Source organism: Leucoraja erinacea, chromosome 16, assembly GCF_028641065.1.
Source record: "Leucoraja erinacea ecotype New England chromosome 16, Leri_hhj_1, whole genome shotgun sequence".
In the NCBI taxonomy this organism is placed as follows: Eukaryota; Metazoa; Chordata; class Chondrichthyes; order Rajiformes; family Rajidae; genus Leucoraja; species Leucoraja erinaceus.
In genome coordinates, this window is record NC_073392.1 from 32,994,771 (window position 1) to 33,016,864 (window position 22,094).

General features: G+C 46.0%; 1 protein-coding gene across 1 annotated transcript in view; it reads right to left on the minus strand.

Annotated features, from left to right (window-relative positions):
• Window positions 1–22,094, minus strand: part of LOC129704762 (copine-9-like) — a 362,839-nt gene that overhangs the window by 275,351 nt on the left and 65,394 nt on the right. The window contains exon 3 of the mRNA XM_055648090.1: window positions 14,390–14,436. Within this exon, the coding sequence (XP_055504065.1) occupies window positions 14,390–14,436 (47 nt within the window). The remainder of the gene's footprint in view (window positions 1–14,389; window positions 14,437–22,094) is intronic.

A 22,094-nucleotide genomic window follows, 5' to 3' on the forward strand; every position in this document is an offset into this window, starting at 1 on the left:
ACCTTTCCCTATTTTTTTTCCTTCTTCCCTCTATGGTCCTTCCTTGTTCTGCTGCCTGATCAACATGGATGCCCGCAAGTCTTAGCTTCTCATGTTGGTATCTGTTTGAGACACACAATGGCCAAGATTCTCCGGTTCAGCATTTCCAGTGCGTTTCATAATCCCAGCCCGTGGTTTCATGACTTGAAGCTCTGCAGCGAGAATGCCAGTGAACAACACTAATTCAGGCAAAGTGCTTCGTGCCAGGGATTCCAGCATGACTCACGAGATAAAGCTGCACAGGCTTGGACTCAGAATTACCAGCCTCACTCCAGAAGGTCACAAAAAACACAGAAAATAAATATCATGATGCAACAGTTCGAGCAACAGGAGCAACAGAAGGAATTTGTAACATTTTTAAAAAGCGGTGCAATGGCCAGTACGGGTAGTTTAGGCAGGGACTATCACAATGTTTAAGAAACATTTAGACAGGTACATGGATGGGACAGATTTAGAGGGATACGGGCCAAACGCAGGCAGGTGGGACTAGATTACATGGGACATGTTGGTCTGTGTGGGCAAGTAGGGGGCCAAGAGCCAGCTTCCACACATGTATGACTCCATGAGTGGCAAAGCCTTGCGCCAGAGACCCGAGTTCGATCCGGACTACAGGTGCTGTCTGTAGGATGTTTGTACATTCTCCCCGTGACCAGAGTGGGTTTTCTCCGGGTGCTCTGGTTTCCTTCCACATTCCAAAGACATGCAGCTTTGTAGGTTTAATTGCCTTCTGTAAATTGCCCCCTGGTGTGTAGGATAGAACTGGTGCACATGTGACTGGTGTTCGGCGTGGACTCGGTGCGGCGAAGGGCGTGTTTCCATGCCGTATCTCCAAACTCAACCAAACTAAACTAAACAGCAGATGCTGGAATCTTGAGCAAAACACAAATGCCGGAAGAACCAAAAGGGGCAGGCAGTATCCGTGGAGGGAAAGGACAGGTGATGTTTTGGGTCAGGACCTTTCTTCAGTCTCATATTTTACAGGTCCATGTGAACCTCCGTCTCATCTGGAAGCGATGCTGGGGTGCCTGAATGGAGATGAGGGAAGAGGTTTAGGGGTCGGTGATACCTCGCTTGGTTTCAGGGGAATGTACCTGGGGAGGCTGTGGGTTGGGTGGGAAGGTATTAGAGAACCCAGGAGTGGTCTCTGCAGAAAGAGGGAGAGACGAGAAAATATGACTGGTGGTGGGATCACATTGATGGTGGAGATGTCGGAGAACAATGTGTTGGATCTGGAAGCTTCTTGGGTGAAAGATGAGGAATAGGGGAACTCTATCTTTGATTCATCCAGGAGGAGGTGCGGCAAATGCAGAACACAGAGGAGAGACAAATGAATGCAGAACATGTATGAGAAATCCATCCATAACATCACGGGTGAACCATGTTTACTAAAGATAACTCAGATGCTCTGGAGTTGAAAGCTTAATTCTAGGAACAGAGGCAGTAGTGACAAGAGGATTTTACTTCGGAGTCACGTGAGTGACTACGTGAAGAAGCCCGCCCCAGGACGCATTGCGGCATTACGTTTCAGCAGGCAACAGCGGCAGGCGGGAGACAGGGCTCCCGCAGAAACGAGAAAAACTAAGTTTAGGTAAGTACTTACCTTTATTTTTACAGCCCCTTTGCGTCTGCTTGTTCCCCGCAGGGCATGCAAGCGGGCCCCTTGGACTCCTGGAGGAGTTTTTTCCATTCGCGGGAGGGGAGGAAAGACGCTACCAGGACCGCACTCACGGCGGACCATGGATGGGAGCTGTGCCGGTGCGGTAACTCTCCACAGGGGCGACAAGAGAGCGCAGGAAGACGGCACTTGCACTGCGTTGGAGGTCCCCTCAGTCCTCGCTCGCCCTCGAGTACTGCCCAGGTGAGGCAGGCAGGCGGGCGGGAGGAGGCTTCCGACATTTTCGGAGCCGGTAAGGGGACCCACTGTGCAGTGCTGGCGTGAGTGCGCTGCAGCCCGAGGGCAGAGAGAGAGAGCGAGGACCGCTAACCAGCGGCCCGCTCCCGACACTGCACCAAGCCGTCAGCATCAGCAGCGGGCTGGGGAAAATGCTGCACCTGCCCGCTTGACGAAAGAACGTCATTGGGCAGCAACAGGCGGTAGGACCGCTTAGCGGGCGGTCCGCAAACCCGACACCGCGACCGAGCCAGCCCGCTAGCGCCTGAGCAGCGGGCTGGATGCGTGTAAAACCGGGCGGTGGAGCCGACATCGGACTGGGACGTCTCTCCACCCAGGAGGGGGAGAGACAGCTGCCTGAGCTGCAGGAGCGGCTCTTGGGCATTGGAAAGGTGAGTTTGCAGTTGTGTTTTATTGCAGGTTTCAGGAACACAACGCAAAAAACTCGCAAAGAGAAACTGCCCCGCTCCAACTCTACCAGCGGGGCAGCATCCGGCGGCAGCGTCGCTCGCAGAGCGTTTTTCGCTATCCCTGAGACCGAGCCAAGCCAGTCTCGCCAGAGCCTGCACGGTGGACTGGGAAAGCGGCCAGGATGCCAAACGGCCGGTCGTCTCCGATTCGTCGGAGGGGGACATGTCTCTACCAAAGCAGAGAGAGGCAGCCGCCTGAGCTGCATTTAGCAGCTCCTGGAGGAGAAGGTCCACCGGGAACAGCAGCGCTCCCGGCGAGACAGGACAGGCACCTCCTCCATAGTGTCGTGTCAGGCACTGCCCTTTGCTACCCTCATACCACGGGTTGGAGCAGGAGGCTAGCATTGGTGACCAGGGCAGGGCTGGTCTGCAAATGGGGCAGGCGGACAAAATCGGGAGTATGCATGGGGTGCAGGATCAGGAATAGCTGTTGGGTGTGGTGGACCGCTTCATAGCAACCCCACGGGCTGGAGCACCGCCGGAGCCAAAAAATGGCAGCCAGCACAAACCTCTACTGAAAAAGGTGCTCGCCGAGGTGCTGCAAGAATATTCAGCACGAGAGAACTGTGAGGCCCTTAAGGGGAAAAAGCCTCAAACAGCAAAATCTGCGAATGTGGGGGCCCTTATGCGGGCATAAAAACTCAAGCTACAGCGGATCCGAAGGCTCCTGATGTCAGCTATCACAGCCTATGCTCGTTCTGTGGAGACAACGAAGATGAACACATACCAGCAGAAAGTGCTGGTATTAAGGTGTGCCACACAATTCGAACTAAACAATCTCCGAAGGGAAATATAAGACCGGCCCTCAATCTCAAAATTTGCAGGCTTGAGCAAAGCCCCAGCTGCGGAGGCAGACTCACTGCTATTTGGGAGAGATCTGAACAAAAAGCTGAAGGATATGGAAGAGGCATAAAAAACCTTCGGCATCATGAGGGCAGGCCCCGGGACGAGCAAACCACAACTTCCGATACCCAAGCAGCAGCACCCCACGGCATCCACCAGTCGACGTCTAGAATATGGGACTGGTGAGCGCTTGGGGCCGCATTATCCCCAAAGATCTTTTAGATCAGGGCCCGCCATGGACCCCCTGGAAAATGCGCCTCCCCCCAATGTCGCCAGCACGTCGTCAGAACAAAAGCACTCAGAAAACAGAAACAAAACCGTCAATAACCATGGAGGTAGGTGGGTCTGGTTCCTACCAGCATATAGAGCGCTTTCCTGGACTATCTTGGGTTTCATATTAATTCAGTCCATGTAACTATAATGTTGCCAAGAGACAACATAGTTGAATTGGCACAAACAAGCAACAAATTAATGATCAACAAACTACCAACTATTCGACAAGTAACAGAGTAATTGGGAAAAATGGTAGCATTTCTGTCTACATGATGCAGACCTTAGTATCAAAAACAACATATAGGTTGTCATTGAGCATCTCATGAAGTTACCCACTGAAGTAATATCAGAAAGACAGTGGTGGGGTTACCACTTATACTGGGCATTAATTATCTAAAAAATGTTCGGGTGAATTTTATGAGTTTTAAAGCACTTGCATGTATGGGTATAAATAGACTACACTACGGAGGTGGCCTATATTAACCATATGGGCAGCATAAAGTCGGTATCATATGACAAGTTGGTCAAAACAATTTGGCAATGGTATATCCAAAGATGTATTTGACTATCAACAACTTACCTGCCAGGTAAGCAAAATACAGTGACAGACACCAGGTCACATAAAAATTAAGGACAACATCAATTAGATGTTTTCATGTAAATTTTTAACAAAACTATCAAGCTATATGACGCAACAGATATTAATGCATTTCATTGTCTCTGTACTGCACACTGACAATGACAATTAAAATTGAAGGTGAATCTGATATCGATTATTTGCATCAACGCTATATCACCAGGTGTTTGGGGATGTCCTATGTATGTCGCGGGGGAAACCAGACCCTGGGGCAGTGGAATCTTCATTGAAAATTTCTCTGGGACAGATAGTTCCAGCAGAAAGCTCGTCAGCTATATATATTAACTTTTCTGACCTATAGGTCATGTTGTCATTCAAGAATGTATTTATAATATTGATAGACAAATGCGTTTCACGCTGCATTGGTGAAATTAATTCTATGTATTTTTCCCTTCTGCCTCACCAATCGAGAACAACGCACAGTACAAAAGGATTCTGCTTCAGGTATTTGATAGTACCTGACGGACTTACGCAGCCATTGTTCACTATACGCCATGACATGGTTGTTGAAACTTGGATGGTATTTCCCAGTACCCAGAATTATTAACAATCGGAGCCGGGCACAAGTCAACTGTGCCATGGGAAAATTAAGCTCCTGAGTTGCAGATTCTGCACAAGCCTCATCTGGGACTGGGATTGTTATACTGAACCATCGACACCATGTCAGCATCCTTCTGAACATCCACTGGACTACAACACTTGTCCAGCATCAAGAGAAGTACTGCAAGGATACAGGGATAACCTACTCATCCGATACAGTTACTACGAACTGGAATTCCTGGAGAACCTTCATCACGATGAAGGATTCGGCTACAGTACCATCAACACAGCTAGAATTGCCCTGCCTGTTGTTTCAAAACAGCTACAGGACAACAGGCCATGGGGTCACTGGCTGGTGGTAAATTTGAAGGGTATTAAAACTCTAAACCCCTAGACCAGGTACACCCATATATGGGATGTCACAGTGGTTAACCATACTTCAGGGGATACCCACCAGCCAGATCCCTAAACCTGAACCTTCTATGCACTAAACACATTGTTGAAGGTACACGGAGCAGCACAGAGGGTCCAGTCACTACTCCTATTTACAACTGGACACCATGCTCATAGCTTCAGACCAGATCTCTATCATTGTCCAGGGAATGGTCAAACCAAACCAGGAACACCTTATCCAGTCATAAAACCCGGGCTTACCCGCCAAGAAACACGGTAATGTGCCATGACCCTATTACCTTACATAGACACAACCTAATTATTCGAGGGAGATGAAAAGCCTTGTGGGTTGGTCACAAAAAACCTTGTGGTCGGGTAACAAGCCTTTTTTGAGATGGCTCAAGCAGGTATTAAAGCTCCTGGGATAAAACTAGCATGTACAAAGTTTTCATTCCACAGGACAAGCTTTCACGTCAACGGCAAAAGAATGGACGTGCCTGTAAACCACATCCTGGCTACAGCAGAATAGTGGGGGTAAAACGTTCAGAGAAATAATTTATTATAAACTGTTGACAAAACCTGTTTTTTTATTTGCAGGAAAGATTCCAATCTGCAAATATTTAAATTAGCCAAGGGGAGCACTTAAATTTCTTCAGTGTTATTGTAAAAATACCATTGTTTTTCTATAAACAGATTCATTGGTTGATTATGATAACAGGCTTCCTCCCTCAAAGGCTTCGGCAGCGAGTGATATAAAGCTGTTACACGGTTTGAAATCACAGAAGCTTTGAAATCTTCACGTAGTCACTCACGTGACTCCGAAGTAAAATAGTAAGATTAAACGAGAACTTACCAGTTTGAAGTTTGATCTGTATTTTATGAGGAGTTACGATGAGGGATTACGTGCCCTCCGCTCCCACCCTCATTACATGGATCAAACTGATAAATTGATGTCTCTTTGTCTTTACTATGTTACTTCAAATACTTGTGTCTATCTGTGATTCCACACCGCTGCTTTGAAGTATGCCGCAATGCGTCCTGGGGCGGGCTTCTTCACGTGATCCCTCATCGTAACTCCTCATAAAATACAGATCAAACTTCAAACTGGTAAGTTCTCGTTTAATCTTACTATTTTAGTAATCCGAGGACAAAAAGTGCTGGAGTAACTCAGTGGGTCAGGCAGCATCCCTGGAGAATATGGATAGGTGGCGTTTCGGGTCATGGTATATGGACACACTGATCTGTTTTGTAGTCAAGGCCTACTCTGTTCTGTTGTGCTGAAGCAAAGCAAGAATTTCATTGTCCTATCAGGGACACATGACAATAAACTCACTTGAACTCTTGAGAGCGTTCTTCAGGCTGATTGTAGGGGGGGAGGGGGGGAGAAGAAAGCTGGAAAGAGGAGAGGCAGGACATAGCGTGGCAGGTAATTGGCTGACGGGGGATTGATAGTCAGGTGGATGGAACAAAAGGCCCGAGATAAGAAAGGAAGGAAAGCGTGAGACAGGTTTGAGGAGTTGCAGATTGTCAAGACATTGGCGGGAGAGCAGTGAGGTGAGTGGAGGGGAGAAACAGGGAAGTGAAAAAGGGGTGGGCTCACGTTGAAAGTAACTTGAGGTTTGGTTAAGATACTTTGTTATGTTATGGGTCTGTCCCACTTAGGCGATTTTTTCGGCGACTGTCATAGTTGCAGCAGGTCTCCGAAAAACCGGCGAATTGATCCCCCTACGACAATGTCTATGGCAACGTCTACAACAACCGACCACCCAGTCGACGTCAAGCTACGGCAAACTACCGACAACCGGTGACCCATTAGGACGTCCACCTACGACCACACCTATGACAACCTACATCCGCCCGCGACAAGCTACGACAGGGTAAGACAATTCAGTCGCCGGTACCTGTCGCCGGTTGACGTAGGTAGTGGCCAATGGAATTCACCGGTCAACACAGGCGACAACCTACGTCATCCTGGCGACAATCGATGTCATCCTGGCGACAGCACCTACGTCAGGCAACGATCGTTGACGTCAAGTCCACGCGCGCCAACGTTCACCAAAATGTTTTGAACATTTCAAATCCAGCGGCTACCAGAAAAAAGGTGCGACTCTTTGGGCGACTGAAGAGACCATACAGGCGACACCCCGGCGACCACGTGGCAACAGCCTAGTCACCTGCAGTCGCCTATAAAATCGACTAAGTGGAACCGGGGCATTAAAGGGAACTAATTCATTTGCTTCAACAATGCTTGGTGGAGATAAATGGGTTCAATGCTTGTATCTGTTCAGCATCATGAAATTATATAATCCAACAGGCTATCATTTTATTCTGACAGCGCAATGAAGAGTATAAGAAACTTAAATGATTAAACCTATATTAAAGGCATTGAAACACAGGGTAGAGGTAAGGGAAAGAAGTCTTGGATGGCACAGTGGCACAGCAGTGGAGTTGCTGCACTACAGTGCTAGAGATTCGGGTTCGATCCCGAGCATGGGTGCTGTCTGTATGGAGTTTGCACGTTCTCCCTGTGACAGCCTCGGTTTTCTCCAGCTGCTCAGAGTTCCTCCCACACTCCAAAGACGTACAAGTTTGTAGGTTAATTGGCTTGGTATATTTATAAATTGTCCCTAGTATGTGTGGGAGAGTGTAAGTGTGCGGGCTTCGCTGGTCGATGCGGACTAAACTAAACGTGGAAAGGTGATGTTTCGGGTAGTAACCCTTCTTCAGCCTGATTGTATATACTTGCCAGACATTGTTTCCCCTCTCCCCCATCTCCCTTTCTCCCTCACTACTACAAACAATCTGAAGAGGGGACTACACTTCTGGACTACACTTCTTCCCACCCTGCTTCCTGTAAGGACTCCATCCCCTACTCCCAATTCCTCCGTCTACGCTGCATCTGCTCCACGGATGAGGCGTTCCACACCAGGACATCTGAAATGTCCTCATTATTCAGGGAACGGGGGTTCCCCTCCTCCACCATAAATGAGGCTCACACCAGGGTCTCTTCCATACCCCGCAACACTGCTCTCTCTCCCCATCCCCCCACTCGCAACAAGGGCCGAGTCCCCCTAGTCCTCACCTTTCACCCCACCAGCCGTCACATACAAAAAGTAATCCTCCGTCAGTTTCGCCACCTCCAATGTGACCCCACCACTCGCCACATCTTCCCATCTCCCCCCATATCTGCCTTCCGCAAAGACCGCTCCCTCCATAACTCCCTTGTCAATTCTTCCCTTCCCTCTCGTACCACCCCCTCCCCGGGCACTTTCCCTTGCAACCGCAAGAGATGCAACACTTGTCCCTTTACCCCCCCCCTCGACTCCGTTCAAGGACGCAAGCAATCGTTCCAGGTGCGACAGAGGTTTACCTGCATCTCTTCCAACCTCATCTATTGCGTCCGCTGCTCTAGATGTCAGCAGATCTATATCGGTGAGACCAAGCAGAGGTTGGGCGATCGTTTCGCCGAACACCTCCGCTCGGTCCGCAATAACCAAGCTGACCTCCCGGTGGCTCAGCACTTCAACTCCCCCTCCCACTCCGTCTCCGACCTCTCTGTCCTGGGTCTCCTCCATGGCCACAGCGAGCAGCACCGGAAATTGGAGGAACAGCACCTCATATTCCGTTTGGGGAGTCTGCATCCTGGGGGCATGAACATCGAATTCTCCCAATTTTGTTAGTCCTTACTGTCTCCTCCCATCCCCCAACCTTCGGGCTCCTCCTCTTTTTTCCTTTCTTGTCCCCGCCCACCCCCGCCCCCGATCAGTCTGAAGAAGGGTTTTGGCCCGAAACGTTGCCTATTTCCTTCGCTCCATAGATGCTGCTGCACCCGCTGAGTTTCTCCAGCTTTTTTGTGTAATCTGAAGAGGGGTCCTGACTGGAAACGTCACCTATCCATGTTCTCCATAGATGCTGCCTGATCCGCTGAATTACTCCAGCTCTTTGTGCTTTTTTTTAAGCAAAGAACTGTATCGTTTTGCCGAGTGCTCTGGCCATTTACTATTTGCGCAACAGCAACAGTGTATGTTTCATACACTGTAATAGCAAGTACAGGCCAACTTAAAGTGCTTTCGAATATTCATAACTCGTAAAGATCCTCAATTAATCCATGCTCTCCTTTACAGTAGAACACACTGGATTTTCCTGTTAAAATCAATGTAATAATAATTATGAGGCATGCCATTATTTCAACCTGATTAAACCCCAACAACCCATGTGAGGAGAAGAAAGGGATCTGTCATCCATGTGCGTCAAGGGGTGAGATCCTTTTACTCTGCCAACATCACGCGGCACGTTTTTGAGCCAACGCATTATTACCTGTACAAAGATACTGCAGGAAAGGTCATAATTTAAATGCAGACTTTCCCCAGAGAAATAAAATGCAATTGTTTGTTAAAGGCTTAAATATTTAAAACTCTGCACACAAATTAATCAGGAAAGGCCAGATCTGATGTGCGTAGAATATATAGACCAAATCCACCCTCTTTGAATCTACCACGCAGAAACAATTGGTGAACAATTGAGACAACAAATATTGGGGCAGCACAGAGGTAGAGTTATTGCTGTACAGCACAAGAGACCCAGGTTCGATCCTGACTGCAGGTGCTGTCTGTACAGGGTTTGCACGTTCTCCCTGTGACTGCGTGTTTTTTTCTCTGGGCATTCCGGTTTCCTCCCGCACTCCAAAGACATGCAGGTTTGTAGGTTAAGTGCCTTCTATAAATTGTTCCTAGGGTGTAAGGTAGAACTAGTGTACAGGTGATCGCTGGTTGGCGCGACTCGGTGGGCTGAAGGCCCTATTTCCGCACTGTATTTCTGAACTAAACTAAACTAAAACTGACACGGGGATCTACAGATGCTGGAATCTGGAGCCAAACACAGTGCTGGGGAACTCAGCGGGTCAGGCAGCATCTATGGAGGGAATGCACAGACGACATTTTGTGTCGGAAACCTTCTTCCATCCTGAGATGCTTCAGCACTTTGTGTTTTGCTGAAACAATTATTAATCTTTGGGTCTTCATCAACATCTACCTTCAAGAGGTTAATTTGGATTATGACTATCCCCACAGCGCCATTCACTGCAGATGTGAGCTGCTAATGCCACATCTTACAATAAAAACTATTATAATAGAACAAGGAATGAAACACACAGGGGGGATTTTCTTGATTAGTTAACGTCACCAGTTAAGTACTGTTTAACCAGGCATGAAATTGCAGCCCAGAGTATCTTTAATATATTTTCCAAAATGTCAAACTGACATATCTTTCAACATGCATTCAGAATCTCATGATGCCAATGATTTTCCTTCATATTTTGAATATATTAAAAAATAAAAAGCATAAATTATTGTCAGCAATGTTGTTACAAGTACAACGTACTTTTATCTGTCTTATTTTAACAAAGATCATAGAGTCATAGATTCATACAGCATGGAAACGGGCTTCAACCCAACTTGCCCACACCGGCCAACATGTCCCAGCTACACTAGTCCACCCTGCATGCATTTGGCCCATATCCTTCTAACCCTATTCTATCCATGTACCTGTATAAATGTTTCTTAAACATTGTGATCATACTTTCCTCAACTACCTCCTCCGGCAGCATGTTCCATACAATCTTTTTGTGAAAAAGTTTCCCCTTACCATCTTTCCCCACTCACCTTAAACGTATTGTATGTACTCTGGTTTTCGATTCCTCTACTCTGTGTGTCCACCCAGTCTATTCCTCTCATGATTTTGTACACTTCTATTCTCCTGCACTCCAAGCCTGCTCAACCTCTCCCTATAGCGCAGGCCCTCGAGTCCTGGCAACATCCCCGTGAATATTCTGGAGTACGACTGCATTGGCACATGCTGGGGTGGATTAATCCCCAGCACCTGACAGGATCTATCCCAGGACATTAAAGGGGCATGGCCCGCTTGGGCGACCTAATCCGCGAGCTCTGGCGAGTTTGCCCTCGACTCATACTCGCAGCATGGTCGGCACGAGGTCCTCGGAGGTCTTCGTAACTCTCCTTCATGCTCGAGAGTGGTCGCTGCGTACTCGAGGCCTCAGCTAGGTCGCGGCGTTTTTTTTTCAAATGTTAAAAAATCCCCGCGAGTAAAAAAAGGTCACCATGGAATAAATCAATACTTTTTTTACCAATAGGTTTAGTCGTAGTAGGTTGTAGTAGGTCGGCATGTTAGTCGAAGGTAGTCGTAGATAGTCTTCATCATAATCGAAGGGAGGTCGACCAACAGAGGTCACGGCGTTGGGAGACCAAGATACCGGCCAGCAAAGTCGGCCTTAGAAGTTGGCTATGGGAACGGATCGGCCGACTCAGGCCGGGCGGGAGTTCCAGAGCCCCGGCCGCAGGCGGCAAATTCAACCTGGCGATCGGCCGCGGAAGTCCCGATGAGTTTGAGATTGGCTGCCTCATCTGCCCTGGGAGCCACGTTTTCTGGGGAGACTTCCGGAGGGTGGGGGGGGGGGGGGGGGGGGGGGGGGGGGGGGGGGGGGGGGGGGGGGGGGGGTTTAGTCCGGATTCATGGGGGAGCCGGATCACCAGTTGCCGGAAACTCAGTGTTGGATCTGGAAATGGTAACTTCAAAGACAAATGACACAGTGACAGCAGTGGGTGAGTGAGGGATGTGGGATTTCAGAGAGATGGTTGTGTTGGAGACATTAGTCTGGTCCAATCTTCCTCTCAGACAGATGTATGGATCTCTCGCATCTATTTTGCTATGTCTTCCCTGATATTTATCTCTCAAATATTTATCTCTATACGTTCAGTTTTCTCATTGCTGACTGTTGGATTTTGTAGTGTGTAAATTGTGAGCACTGTTTCCACAGATTACCACATGTCAAAAAATAATCACATTACCTGTAAGTACGTTGGGATGCCAGAGGTTATGAAAGGCACTACACAAATGCCATAACACGATAATACAGTCTCCAAAAAGCTTAGCATCAAGATCAAATCAGTAGCATAACTGGGAGCATGAATCCACAGCAATCTGTTTTACTTTTCTTTAAGGAAGTGTGGAAATTATGTTACACAATCCACAAACTCTCCACAGAGTTCCTGCCAAGACATTTTATTTTATTTTTTTGACTGAAATACTCTCCTGATAGTTCCTCAACACTCAATTGGATTTCAGGTAATGACATTCACAAGGAGAACACACAGGGCATTCAATTAATTAGCTAGCTACCAATACATTTGGTTTTGTTTTTCAAATACCCATAGCTATGGATTAACCACAGTTCATGGCGGTTATACTTCTTAACAGGATAACCCCACTAAATCCTTTCCGCTTCGGAATATCCTTTGTCTTTTTCACCCCAAGCCTCTTGGCTCAGACTACTGACATTCTCATTTCCCTCTCAACTCCGCAGTGAACACGTAGACATATATGACACAGAGGAGCTCTCCCTCATCTATCAAGCTCACGCTGACTGGGAGAACTGTTCGGATTAATGGACAGAAGGCTGTAGAGGCCAAGACAGTGGATATTTATAAGGCAGAAATAGATAGATGCTTGATTAGTACATGTGCCAGTGGTTATGGGGAGATGGTGGGTGAATGGGGTTAGGAGGGAGAGGTAGATCAGCCATGATTGAATGGCGGAGTAGACTTGATGGGCCGAATGGCCTAATTCTACTCCAAGTCCTTGTGACCTTATGACCACAACCCTCCATTATCCCGAAAAGTTAAGCGTGGAGCCCTCTTTTTTACTCTCATTTCTTATCCATTTCTAAGCCCTCTTCCGATCTATTTTTTGTTGACAAGTTCTCATCCAAAACTTTGCACGGCCAGATTATAGAAACTGAATTATTTTTACCCGCTGCATGCAAAATCTATATTTCCTTCGTTTCTAACAAGGCAGCACAGTGGCACAACAACAGAATTGTTGCCTTACAGCACCAGAGACACGGGTTCAATCGTGACTATGGGTGCTGTCTGTATGGAGTTTGTACGTTCTCCCAGTAACCGCATGGGTTTTCTCCGGGTGCTCCGGTTTCCTCTCACATCCCAAAGACATGCCGGTTTGTAGATGAATTAGCTTTTGTAAATTCTACCTACCGCGTAGGTTAGAAATAGTGTGCGGGTGATCGCTGGTCAGTGTGGACTCAGCGGGTCGAAGGGCCTGTTTCCATGCTGAATCTCTAAACTAAACTAAACTAAAACAAAGGAGGTCATTGTGTCATTGAGTTCAATACCAGCTCTCAGAACAGTCCTGTCCCCCCAGCTTGCACAGTAATCCTGTTCCCAGTAATCTGTTTCTACCAGATTCCACCATCCACTACAGGCAATTTACGTAGATGAGTTAACTTCCAACCCACAGCCTTTGGGATCTGGGAGGAAATCACAGAGAAAATATGCAAACTCCACACAGACAGCACCTGAGGTCTGGATTGAGCCTGCGTCACTACAACTCTTGCCCCAGCCTGCTTACCCTTAGCTAGGCAATTACTGACCCAGTCATTGGAAGATGACTAAAAGGAACACTCTTAAGTTATATGCCAAATTAAATCTTCATCACCTTCACTTACCAAAGCAATCATAAGTTCATAAGTCATTGGAGCAGTCTTGTTTCCCCAGCAGACCATTCGGCCCATCAAGTCTACTTTGCCATTCAATCATGGCAGATCATCTTGCCCTCTCATCCCTTTCTCCTGTCTTCTCCACATAACCCTTGACACCTTCTGCAATCAAGTATCTGTTAATCTCTGCATTAAAAATACCCGATGCCTTGGCCTCCACAGCAATGAATTCCCCTCAAACTAATTTCCATAATTCCTACCCCTGAGCCAGAAACTTTGGCATTAACAGCATTCTTCCATTTCAGTAGAACACAAAATGCTGGAGTAATTCAGCAGGCCAGGCAGCATCACTGGAGGACGTTGGGGAGGTGGCATTTCTAATCTGATTGGTGGACTCTGCTCGCTTCTGAAGAAGGGTCCTGACTCGAAACGTCCTGCAGGGATGCTGCCTGACCCACTGTAGTTCAAGCACTTTGTATTCCCTGCAAGAGTCCAGCATGTGGAGTTCTTTGTGTCCCTATTCTTCCACTTCCGACTGCCTGACACCCTCTCTCCATTATGAATGTTACGTTAGATTGGAGTAGTACTGATCCATGCCAGAAACAACATTAGTGGACTTCTTTATCCGAAATAGAAAGTTTGGAGGTCCTGAAGCAGCAGAAAATCTCCCAAAGATATGTGCCTTCTGGACGTTCCACATCATGTGTTGTATCCACCTCTTATACTATTTCCAAATACTTTTTCTCACACATGAGATTATAAAAACAATCGCTCACCTCCCGCCATTCTTTGCTGCCAATCCCTTGGATGTAAAGCACAACAACTGCAAGAGAGAAAGATAAAGAGTTAGAGGTGATTGTGAAGTGAGCAACATAAAAGTCAGCTGCAACGTTGCCAATTATAGAAGGCTTTTTATGCCACAGGAAGAATGGGACACATGTTAGGCATAGGGTCAATAAAGTACATTGGCTTTATTCACAACAGAAATAATTTGATGCACCCAAGCAACACAAAACACGGCAGCTTCCTCCACTTAATGGCTGCTCAAATGTCCAGGGATCTAGATCTTGCCGAGGAATGTTTGCATCAACTGTTCGCTGAGCTAAATGATTATGTCAGTTCTCCAGAGCTGCCGCAAGCCTCCTTGTGGAAGGAGTGAGGGGCTCTTGTGTGATCTTCTTTGCTTTGAAGCATGTAATGCCTTCCAAAGGCACTGGTGAGAAGGAAGAACACATTGAAGCAGTCAAGTTGTGACAAAGTTTTCTCCCAAAAGGGAAGCGGTGTCCACCAGTCAGATTAGGAGACATGTTCAAGTAGGAACTGCAGATGCTGGAAAATCGAAGGTAGACAAAATTGCTGGAGAAACTCAGCGGGTGCGGCAGCATCTATGAAACGAAGGAAATAGGCAATGTTTCGGGCCGAAACCCTTCTTCAGTCTGAAGAGGGGTTTCGGCCCGAAACGTTGCCTATTTCCTTCGCCCGGTCTAGATTAGGAGACATGATCTACGAGGAGGAATTGCCCAAAAGCTCTTGCCCACACTCCGACCTCTTCCATCCTTCACAGCCTTAAGTTAAAATTCTGCTCCCTTTACTATGCAAACCTCTGCATACTCAGCAGTACTGCCATTGCAGAATTCAATTGGACTACACTGTTCATCACACTGGTCTTTGTTTAGTTTTAATGTATTTATTATTGTCACGTGTGCCGTGGTACAGTCAAGAGCTTTTGTGTTGCGTGCTATCCAGTCAGTGAAAAGACTATACATAATTACAATCAAGCCATACAGATACAGGATGAAGGGAATAATGTTCAGTGCAAGATAAAGTCCAATTAAAACAGTCCAAGGGTCTCTAATGAGATTGATGTCGGGGCTGTTCTCTAGTTAATGATAGGATGGTTCTGTCTTAAGACCTTAAGATCTTTGTTTATATAATTCCCTTCTAGACTGATGGATTCTTCCAGTAGCATGTACCAACAACCAATCTCACTCCAAATTATTGATATCATGTTCTTATTATCATGCTCTTCTGCCTGAAGGAGGGTCCCGACCAAAACATCGCCTCTCTGTGTTCTCCAGAGATGCTACCTGAAGAAGGGTTTCAACCTGAAACGTTGCCTATTTCCTTCGCTCCATATATGCTGCCTCACCCGCTGAGTTTCTCCAGCATTATAGTCCACCTTCGATTTTCCAGCATCTGCAGTTCCTTCTTAAACATGCAACCTGACCCGCGGCGTTACTCCAGCACTTTGCGTTTGATGCTCAAGATCTGCAGCCTCTGCTATTCCATGTGTTTTCTATTTGGAGTTGGCGATTCCTTCGCAGTTGCATCAAGAAAGGAAAGAGCAACACGCAATGAAATATCTTGTATGTGGGGGTCATTTAGCGACATCCCCTTCGTGGCGGGTGCTTTATCTGCCAGTGGCTGAAATATGTTGCACTCTCAAATGGTTATGAATATTAAATGTGTGGATAAATAGATGCAAAGAGAATTCAAATCTCCCATGTGTTTTTCCAGTGGGGAAGGGCTAACAGCTTAAGCAAAAAGTCAGCAATTATTCCTGACCCAGGAGGAGGAAATAAATTTGACTAACGTTCCGTCCTTTTGAAGATGCTGAGGTTATGGCATTGAATGTCACTCGTTTCCTTTTGCATTTTGCTTCGTGACATGTCAGTTAATGCTGACTACACAATGGTGCTGTTTTTTTTATTTTATTCCTGACCTTTTCATAATAGGTGATAGCTGACAACACTTTGTAACAAGCCAGTTTGTTTAGTTCTGACAATAATTGTGGAACTTCCATCCTTATTTTCAACTCATGATTGCTTAGAAATCCTCCAGCTTTTCTAAAGAAAGGCGTGAACAAGGGATGTACTATTTAACCAGTTTTATCTGTGTCAGAGAATCAAATATTTTATTGGTAAGCTATTAGGGAAAATACTCTTAGCTTTTTATAGTTGTAGAAACTCTGCATTGACAACCAAGTTAGATTTCTGAAAAGCATAAGTGTACGACTGTGTGCATAACTACATGTTCTAGGAGCATAGTTAGGTCATTCGGCCCATCAAGTCTACTCTGTCATACAATCATGGCTGATCTATCTTTCCCTCTCAACCCCATTCTAATGCCTTCTCCCCATTATCCCTGACACCCATAGTAAACAATGTGTGTGGTTGTAGTGCAAGTGCGTGTTTGTGCATAAGAATGTAGGAAATATCTGCAATTGCATGTGTTGTCTGAGGAAGGGTCTCATCTGAAAGCATTTGATAAGGTCCCACATAGGAGATTAGTGGCAAAATTAGAGCACATGGTATTGGGGGTAGGCTACTGACATGGATATAAAATTGGTTGGCAGACAGGAAACAAAGAGTAGGGATTAACGGGTCCCTTTCAGAATGGCAGGCAGTGACTAGCGGGGTACCGCAAGGCTCGGTGCTGGGAAAGCAACTATTTACAATATACATCAATGATTTAGATGAAGGGATTCAAGTAACATTAGCAAATTTGCAGATGACACAAAGCTAGGTGGCAGTGTGAACTGTGAGGAGGATGCTATGAGGATGCAGGGTGACTTGGACAGATTGGGGGAGGGGGAGTGGGCAGTTGAAGTTTAATGCGAATGAATGTGAGGTTATCTACTTTGGTAGCAAAAACAGGCAGATTACTATCTAAATTGTGTCAAGTTGGGAAATGGGGAAGTACAATGGGATCTGGGGGTCCTTGTACATCAGTCTATGAAAGTAAGCATGCAGGTACAGCAGGCAGTGAAGAAAGCGAATGGCATGTTGGCCTTTATAACAAGAGGAATCGAATATAGGATCAAAGAGGTCCTTCTGCAGTTGTACAGATCCCTAGTGAGACCACACCAGGAGTATTGTGGGCAGTTTTGGTCCCCTAATTTGAGAAAGGACATTCTTACTATTGAGGGAGTGCAGTGTAAGTTTACAAGGTTAATTCCCGGGATGGCGGGATGTCATATGCTGAGAGAATGGAGCAGCTGGGCTTGTACACTCTGGAGTTTAGAAGGATGAGAGGGTATCTCATTGAAACATAATTGTTAAGGGTTTGGACACACTAGAGGCAGGAAATATGTTCCTGATGTTGGCAGAGTCCAGAACCAGGGGCCACAGTTTAAGAATAAGGAGTAAGCCATTTAGAACGGAGACGAGGAAACACTTTTTCTCACAGAGAGTGGTGAGTCTGTTGAATTCTCTGCCTCAGAGGGCGGTGGAGGCAGGTTCTCTGGATGCTTTCAAGAGAGAGTTAGATAGGGCTCTTAAAGATAGCGGAGTCAGGGGATATGGGGAGAAGGCAGGAACGGGGTACTGATTGGGGATGATCAGCCATGATCACATTGAATGGCGGTGCTGGCTCGAAGGGCCGAATGGCCTACTCCTGCACCTATTGTCTATTGACACAAAACGTCACATATTCCTTTTCTCCAGAGGCGCGGCCTGACCTGCTGAGTTACTCCAGCATTTTGTGTCTGTCACCCATATTCCTTTACTCCCTTAACATCTAAACATCAATCAATTTCTGTTATTTCTGAGGGGCAGACTTCGTCAATAGAGAAATTCAAAGCTTCACTATGAATATAGACATTTCTTCTCGCTTCAGTCCCAAGTGGCTGATCCCTTATTGTGAGACTCCAACCCCTGCTTCTGGGTATCTCAGTAAAAAAGAAACATAATTCACCCATTTATCCTGTCAAACATAGAACATAGAATAGTTCAGCACAAGAACAATGTATGTGCCAAATACAATTCCAGATCCATAGTTGTCTACCTGCACATAATCCATATCCCTCCATTCTCTACATATCCATATGTCTATCCAAATGTCTCTAAAAAGCCACTACCATATCTGCCTCAACCACCACAACTGGCAGCACATTCCAGGCACTCTAGGTAAAAAACTTTCCCCTAACATCTCCTTTAAGCTTTGCCCCTCTAAAGCTACGTCCTCCAGTGTTTTTTCCATACTGGGAAAAAGGTTCTGACTGTCCACTGTATCAATCCCTCTCATCATTTTATATACTTCTATCCGGTGTCCCCACAAACTTTGGCTTTCAATGTTTCTCCAGGAATCAATCCATGGATCCTTTTTTGTTGTATTCCCTCTTTTGCAAGTATATGTTTCGTAAACTAGAGCCCTGGTCTATACATAGTACTGCAGACGGAATCTCACTGGGCTCATCCATATTTTCAGGAAAACCCACAAATCCCTCTGCACATCACTATTCTGTATTCTCTTCGCACATAAATAATATTATATTTTTCTGTTCTTCCTACAAAAGTGGTAGCTGACTACCTGACATTTCTCCATATTATACCGAAGTTTCATATTGTTTTCTGTTCATTAACATGTACATATCCTTTGGCAAATTATAATGTCGTTCATCCCTTTTGCTTGTCACCTGTTTTTATATCATCAGCAGATTTGATTCAATCCATACATCGGAATTGTTAATGCAGATTGTAAACAGTCTTCCCACTTATCTTAAGCCTATCGCCTCTAGTTTTAGAATCCTCTACCCTGAGAAAACGACTGTGAGCATTTGCTTTATCCATGTCCCTCATGATCTTGTACACCCCAATAAGGTTGCCCCCTCAGCCCCCTATGGTTCATAGAAAAAAGTACCAGCCTGTCCAACCTCTCATGACAGCTCATACCCGCAAGCCCAAGTGAGGTGTTTCCGATACCTACATGTGAGCTGGAGAAGGAAGAGATGTTCTTAAATCCTATTTTGGGGAAAGATCTGAAGGGACTGTGGCACACCACGTTTCATCACAGCGTTAAGTGTTATCGTCTGCATTGACAAAGGGCCTTGGGCCTAAAATGTTACCTCTGTTTATCCTTTCAGGAATGCGTGTGGATCTGCAAATATTCACCACAATCGCTCCACTCTTTCCACTGTGGACGGCTTGATTGTGAACATGTAAAATCTTTTCGCTGACTGGATAACAAGCAACAAAAACCTGAAACCCTCTTCTCTACAACTAGAGAGTTGTCGTGAACTACTATCTACCACATTGGAGACCCGTGGACTATCCTTAATCAGACTTTACTGGACTTTATCTTGCACTAAAAGTTATTCCACTGATCATGTATCTGTACAGGGTGGACGGCTTGATTGTAATCATATACAGTCTTTTCCACTGACTGGTTAGCATACAACAAAAAGCTTTTCACTGTACCTCGGTATACGTGACAACAAACTAAACTAAACAGCATTTCACGATATCTCGGTACACGTGGCGATAATAAACTAAACGAAACTGCTCATTCTTTGAATCAAACTATTACCATCATTACAAGAACTTGCACTCTGATCTATCATAATGCAGGTCCTTTTTGCAGGAAAACCTCACAAACTCTACACCTGTCTCGCTACTAATTCTGACCTTGTCGGGATGGATCTCCTTGCTCACTGCCGTGTAGATGTGACAGGGGCTTCAAAATCTGATTGCTGACACGATGAATCAGGATCATTAGGTTCTTGTTCTTCCTGGCATACTTTGTTTCATGCAGTGCCTCTGAAAGCATGTCCCACTGTGTTTGGGACCCTTCCAAGGACCGCCCAACAATAGCCCCAGTCAAGCATTCATACATTTTCATGACGTCAATAGGTCTTCTGGCTCAGCTTTCCTTCAGAAGGAAATCTCTGCCAGCATTAATTCTCTGTCACAGCCAGGTCTCGCCACCTGTGCTTTCAGACACAGATGTGACAATCGTGGTGGAGGGGCAAAGAACATTATTGGCAGACGGATCATAGAAACATAGAAAACAGGTGCAGGAGTGGGCCATTTGGTCTTTTGAGCCAGCACCGCCATTCAATATGATCATAGCTGATCAGAATCAAGACCCTGTTCCTGTTTTTTCACCATATCGCTTGATCCCGTTAGTTCTAAGAGCTATATCTAATTCTCTCTTGAATACATCCAGTGAATTGACCTTCACTGCCTTCTGCGGCAGAGAATTCCACAGATTCGCATCTCTCTGGGTGAAAACGTTTTTCGTTATCTCAGTCCTAAATGGCCTACCCCTTATTTTTAAACCTGTGATCGGTCTGGTATCTCTTCCTCAGCTGGGACTTTCCAACCGGGAGTCTTGCTGGACTTAGTTAAAACTGTAGAGGGGGGGGGGGGGGGGGGGGGGGGAAGGAAGGAAAGAAGACAACGCAGCTATTAACATGAAGGATCAACAAGATCAAAACAGACAAAGCATGGAGTGACAAATATTTTTAGCAGGTAACTTCCAAGAATGACTTTGAAGAAGCAAGCTGGAAAGGGTGCGGGGAAGATTTACGAGGATGTGCCAGGACTCGAGGGTCTGAGTTATAGGGCGAGGTTGAGTAGGCTGGTTCTCTATTCCTTGGAGTAACAGGATAATGAGGGGTGATCTTGTAGAGGTGTACAAAATTATGAGAGGAATAGATCGGGTAGATACACAGAGGCTCTTGCCCAGAGTAGGGGAATCATGACATAGATTTAAAGTGAGGTTGTAAAAATTTAACAGGTAACTTTTTCACACAAAGGGTGGTGAATGTATGGAATGAGCTGCCGGTGCAGGTAGCTGAGGCAGGTACTATCGCAATGTTTAAGAAACATTTGGACATGTATACGGTTAGGACAGGTTTTGAGGGATATGAACTAAATGTAGGCAGGGACTAATGTATATGTTGGTCGGTGTGGGCAAGTTGGGCCGAAGAGCCTGTTTCCACGCTGTATGAAGCCTGTTTCACTCTATTACTATAAGGAATTCACATGTTCACCTTGTGACTGCGTGGGTTTCCTCCAGGTCCTTCGGTTTCCTCCCACATCCCAAAGATTTGTAGGTTGACTGGCCTCTAGTGTGTAGCGGGATACCTCGTGTGATCAGGTGGTCGGCATGGACTCGATGGGCTGAAGGTCCTTTGTTCATGCTGTATCTCTAAACTACACTTGCCTCCTCACTTACTCCCCTTGACCATGAAATGAAATAGAAGCTTAGTTTGCTGTCCTAAATGCCACGGAATGGTATGTACGAACGTTTATGTCTCACACCCAAATCTCAATAATGTTTGAGGCTGCTGTTGTTCACCACCCCTGCTCCCTGCAAGCATAAATAATGTGGTACAAAATGTGAGAGAGATTCCAGGACCTGTTTACAAGCAGCAAGTACTTTTGTTTTGTGCACTGTGCCGGCATCTATAAAAGGTTAAAAGCTATATTGATGTATAGCAACCACTGGGGTTTGTGAAATGTTACATGTGTAACACTGCTCTTTTGTCCACAAAACAAAACATCAGTGACAACAATATGAATTGTAGCACACTATAAAAACACACTATAAAGTCGAACTGTGAATTCCATTATTGCTCTTTTGATTAATAAACTACTCATGAATCAGGAGAATGCGTAATAACTCAGAATCCATACGCGAGTGTAAGTTGTTTATTTTAGAAAACACACAAAGAGCACAAACATTTTCACCCAGAGA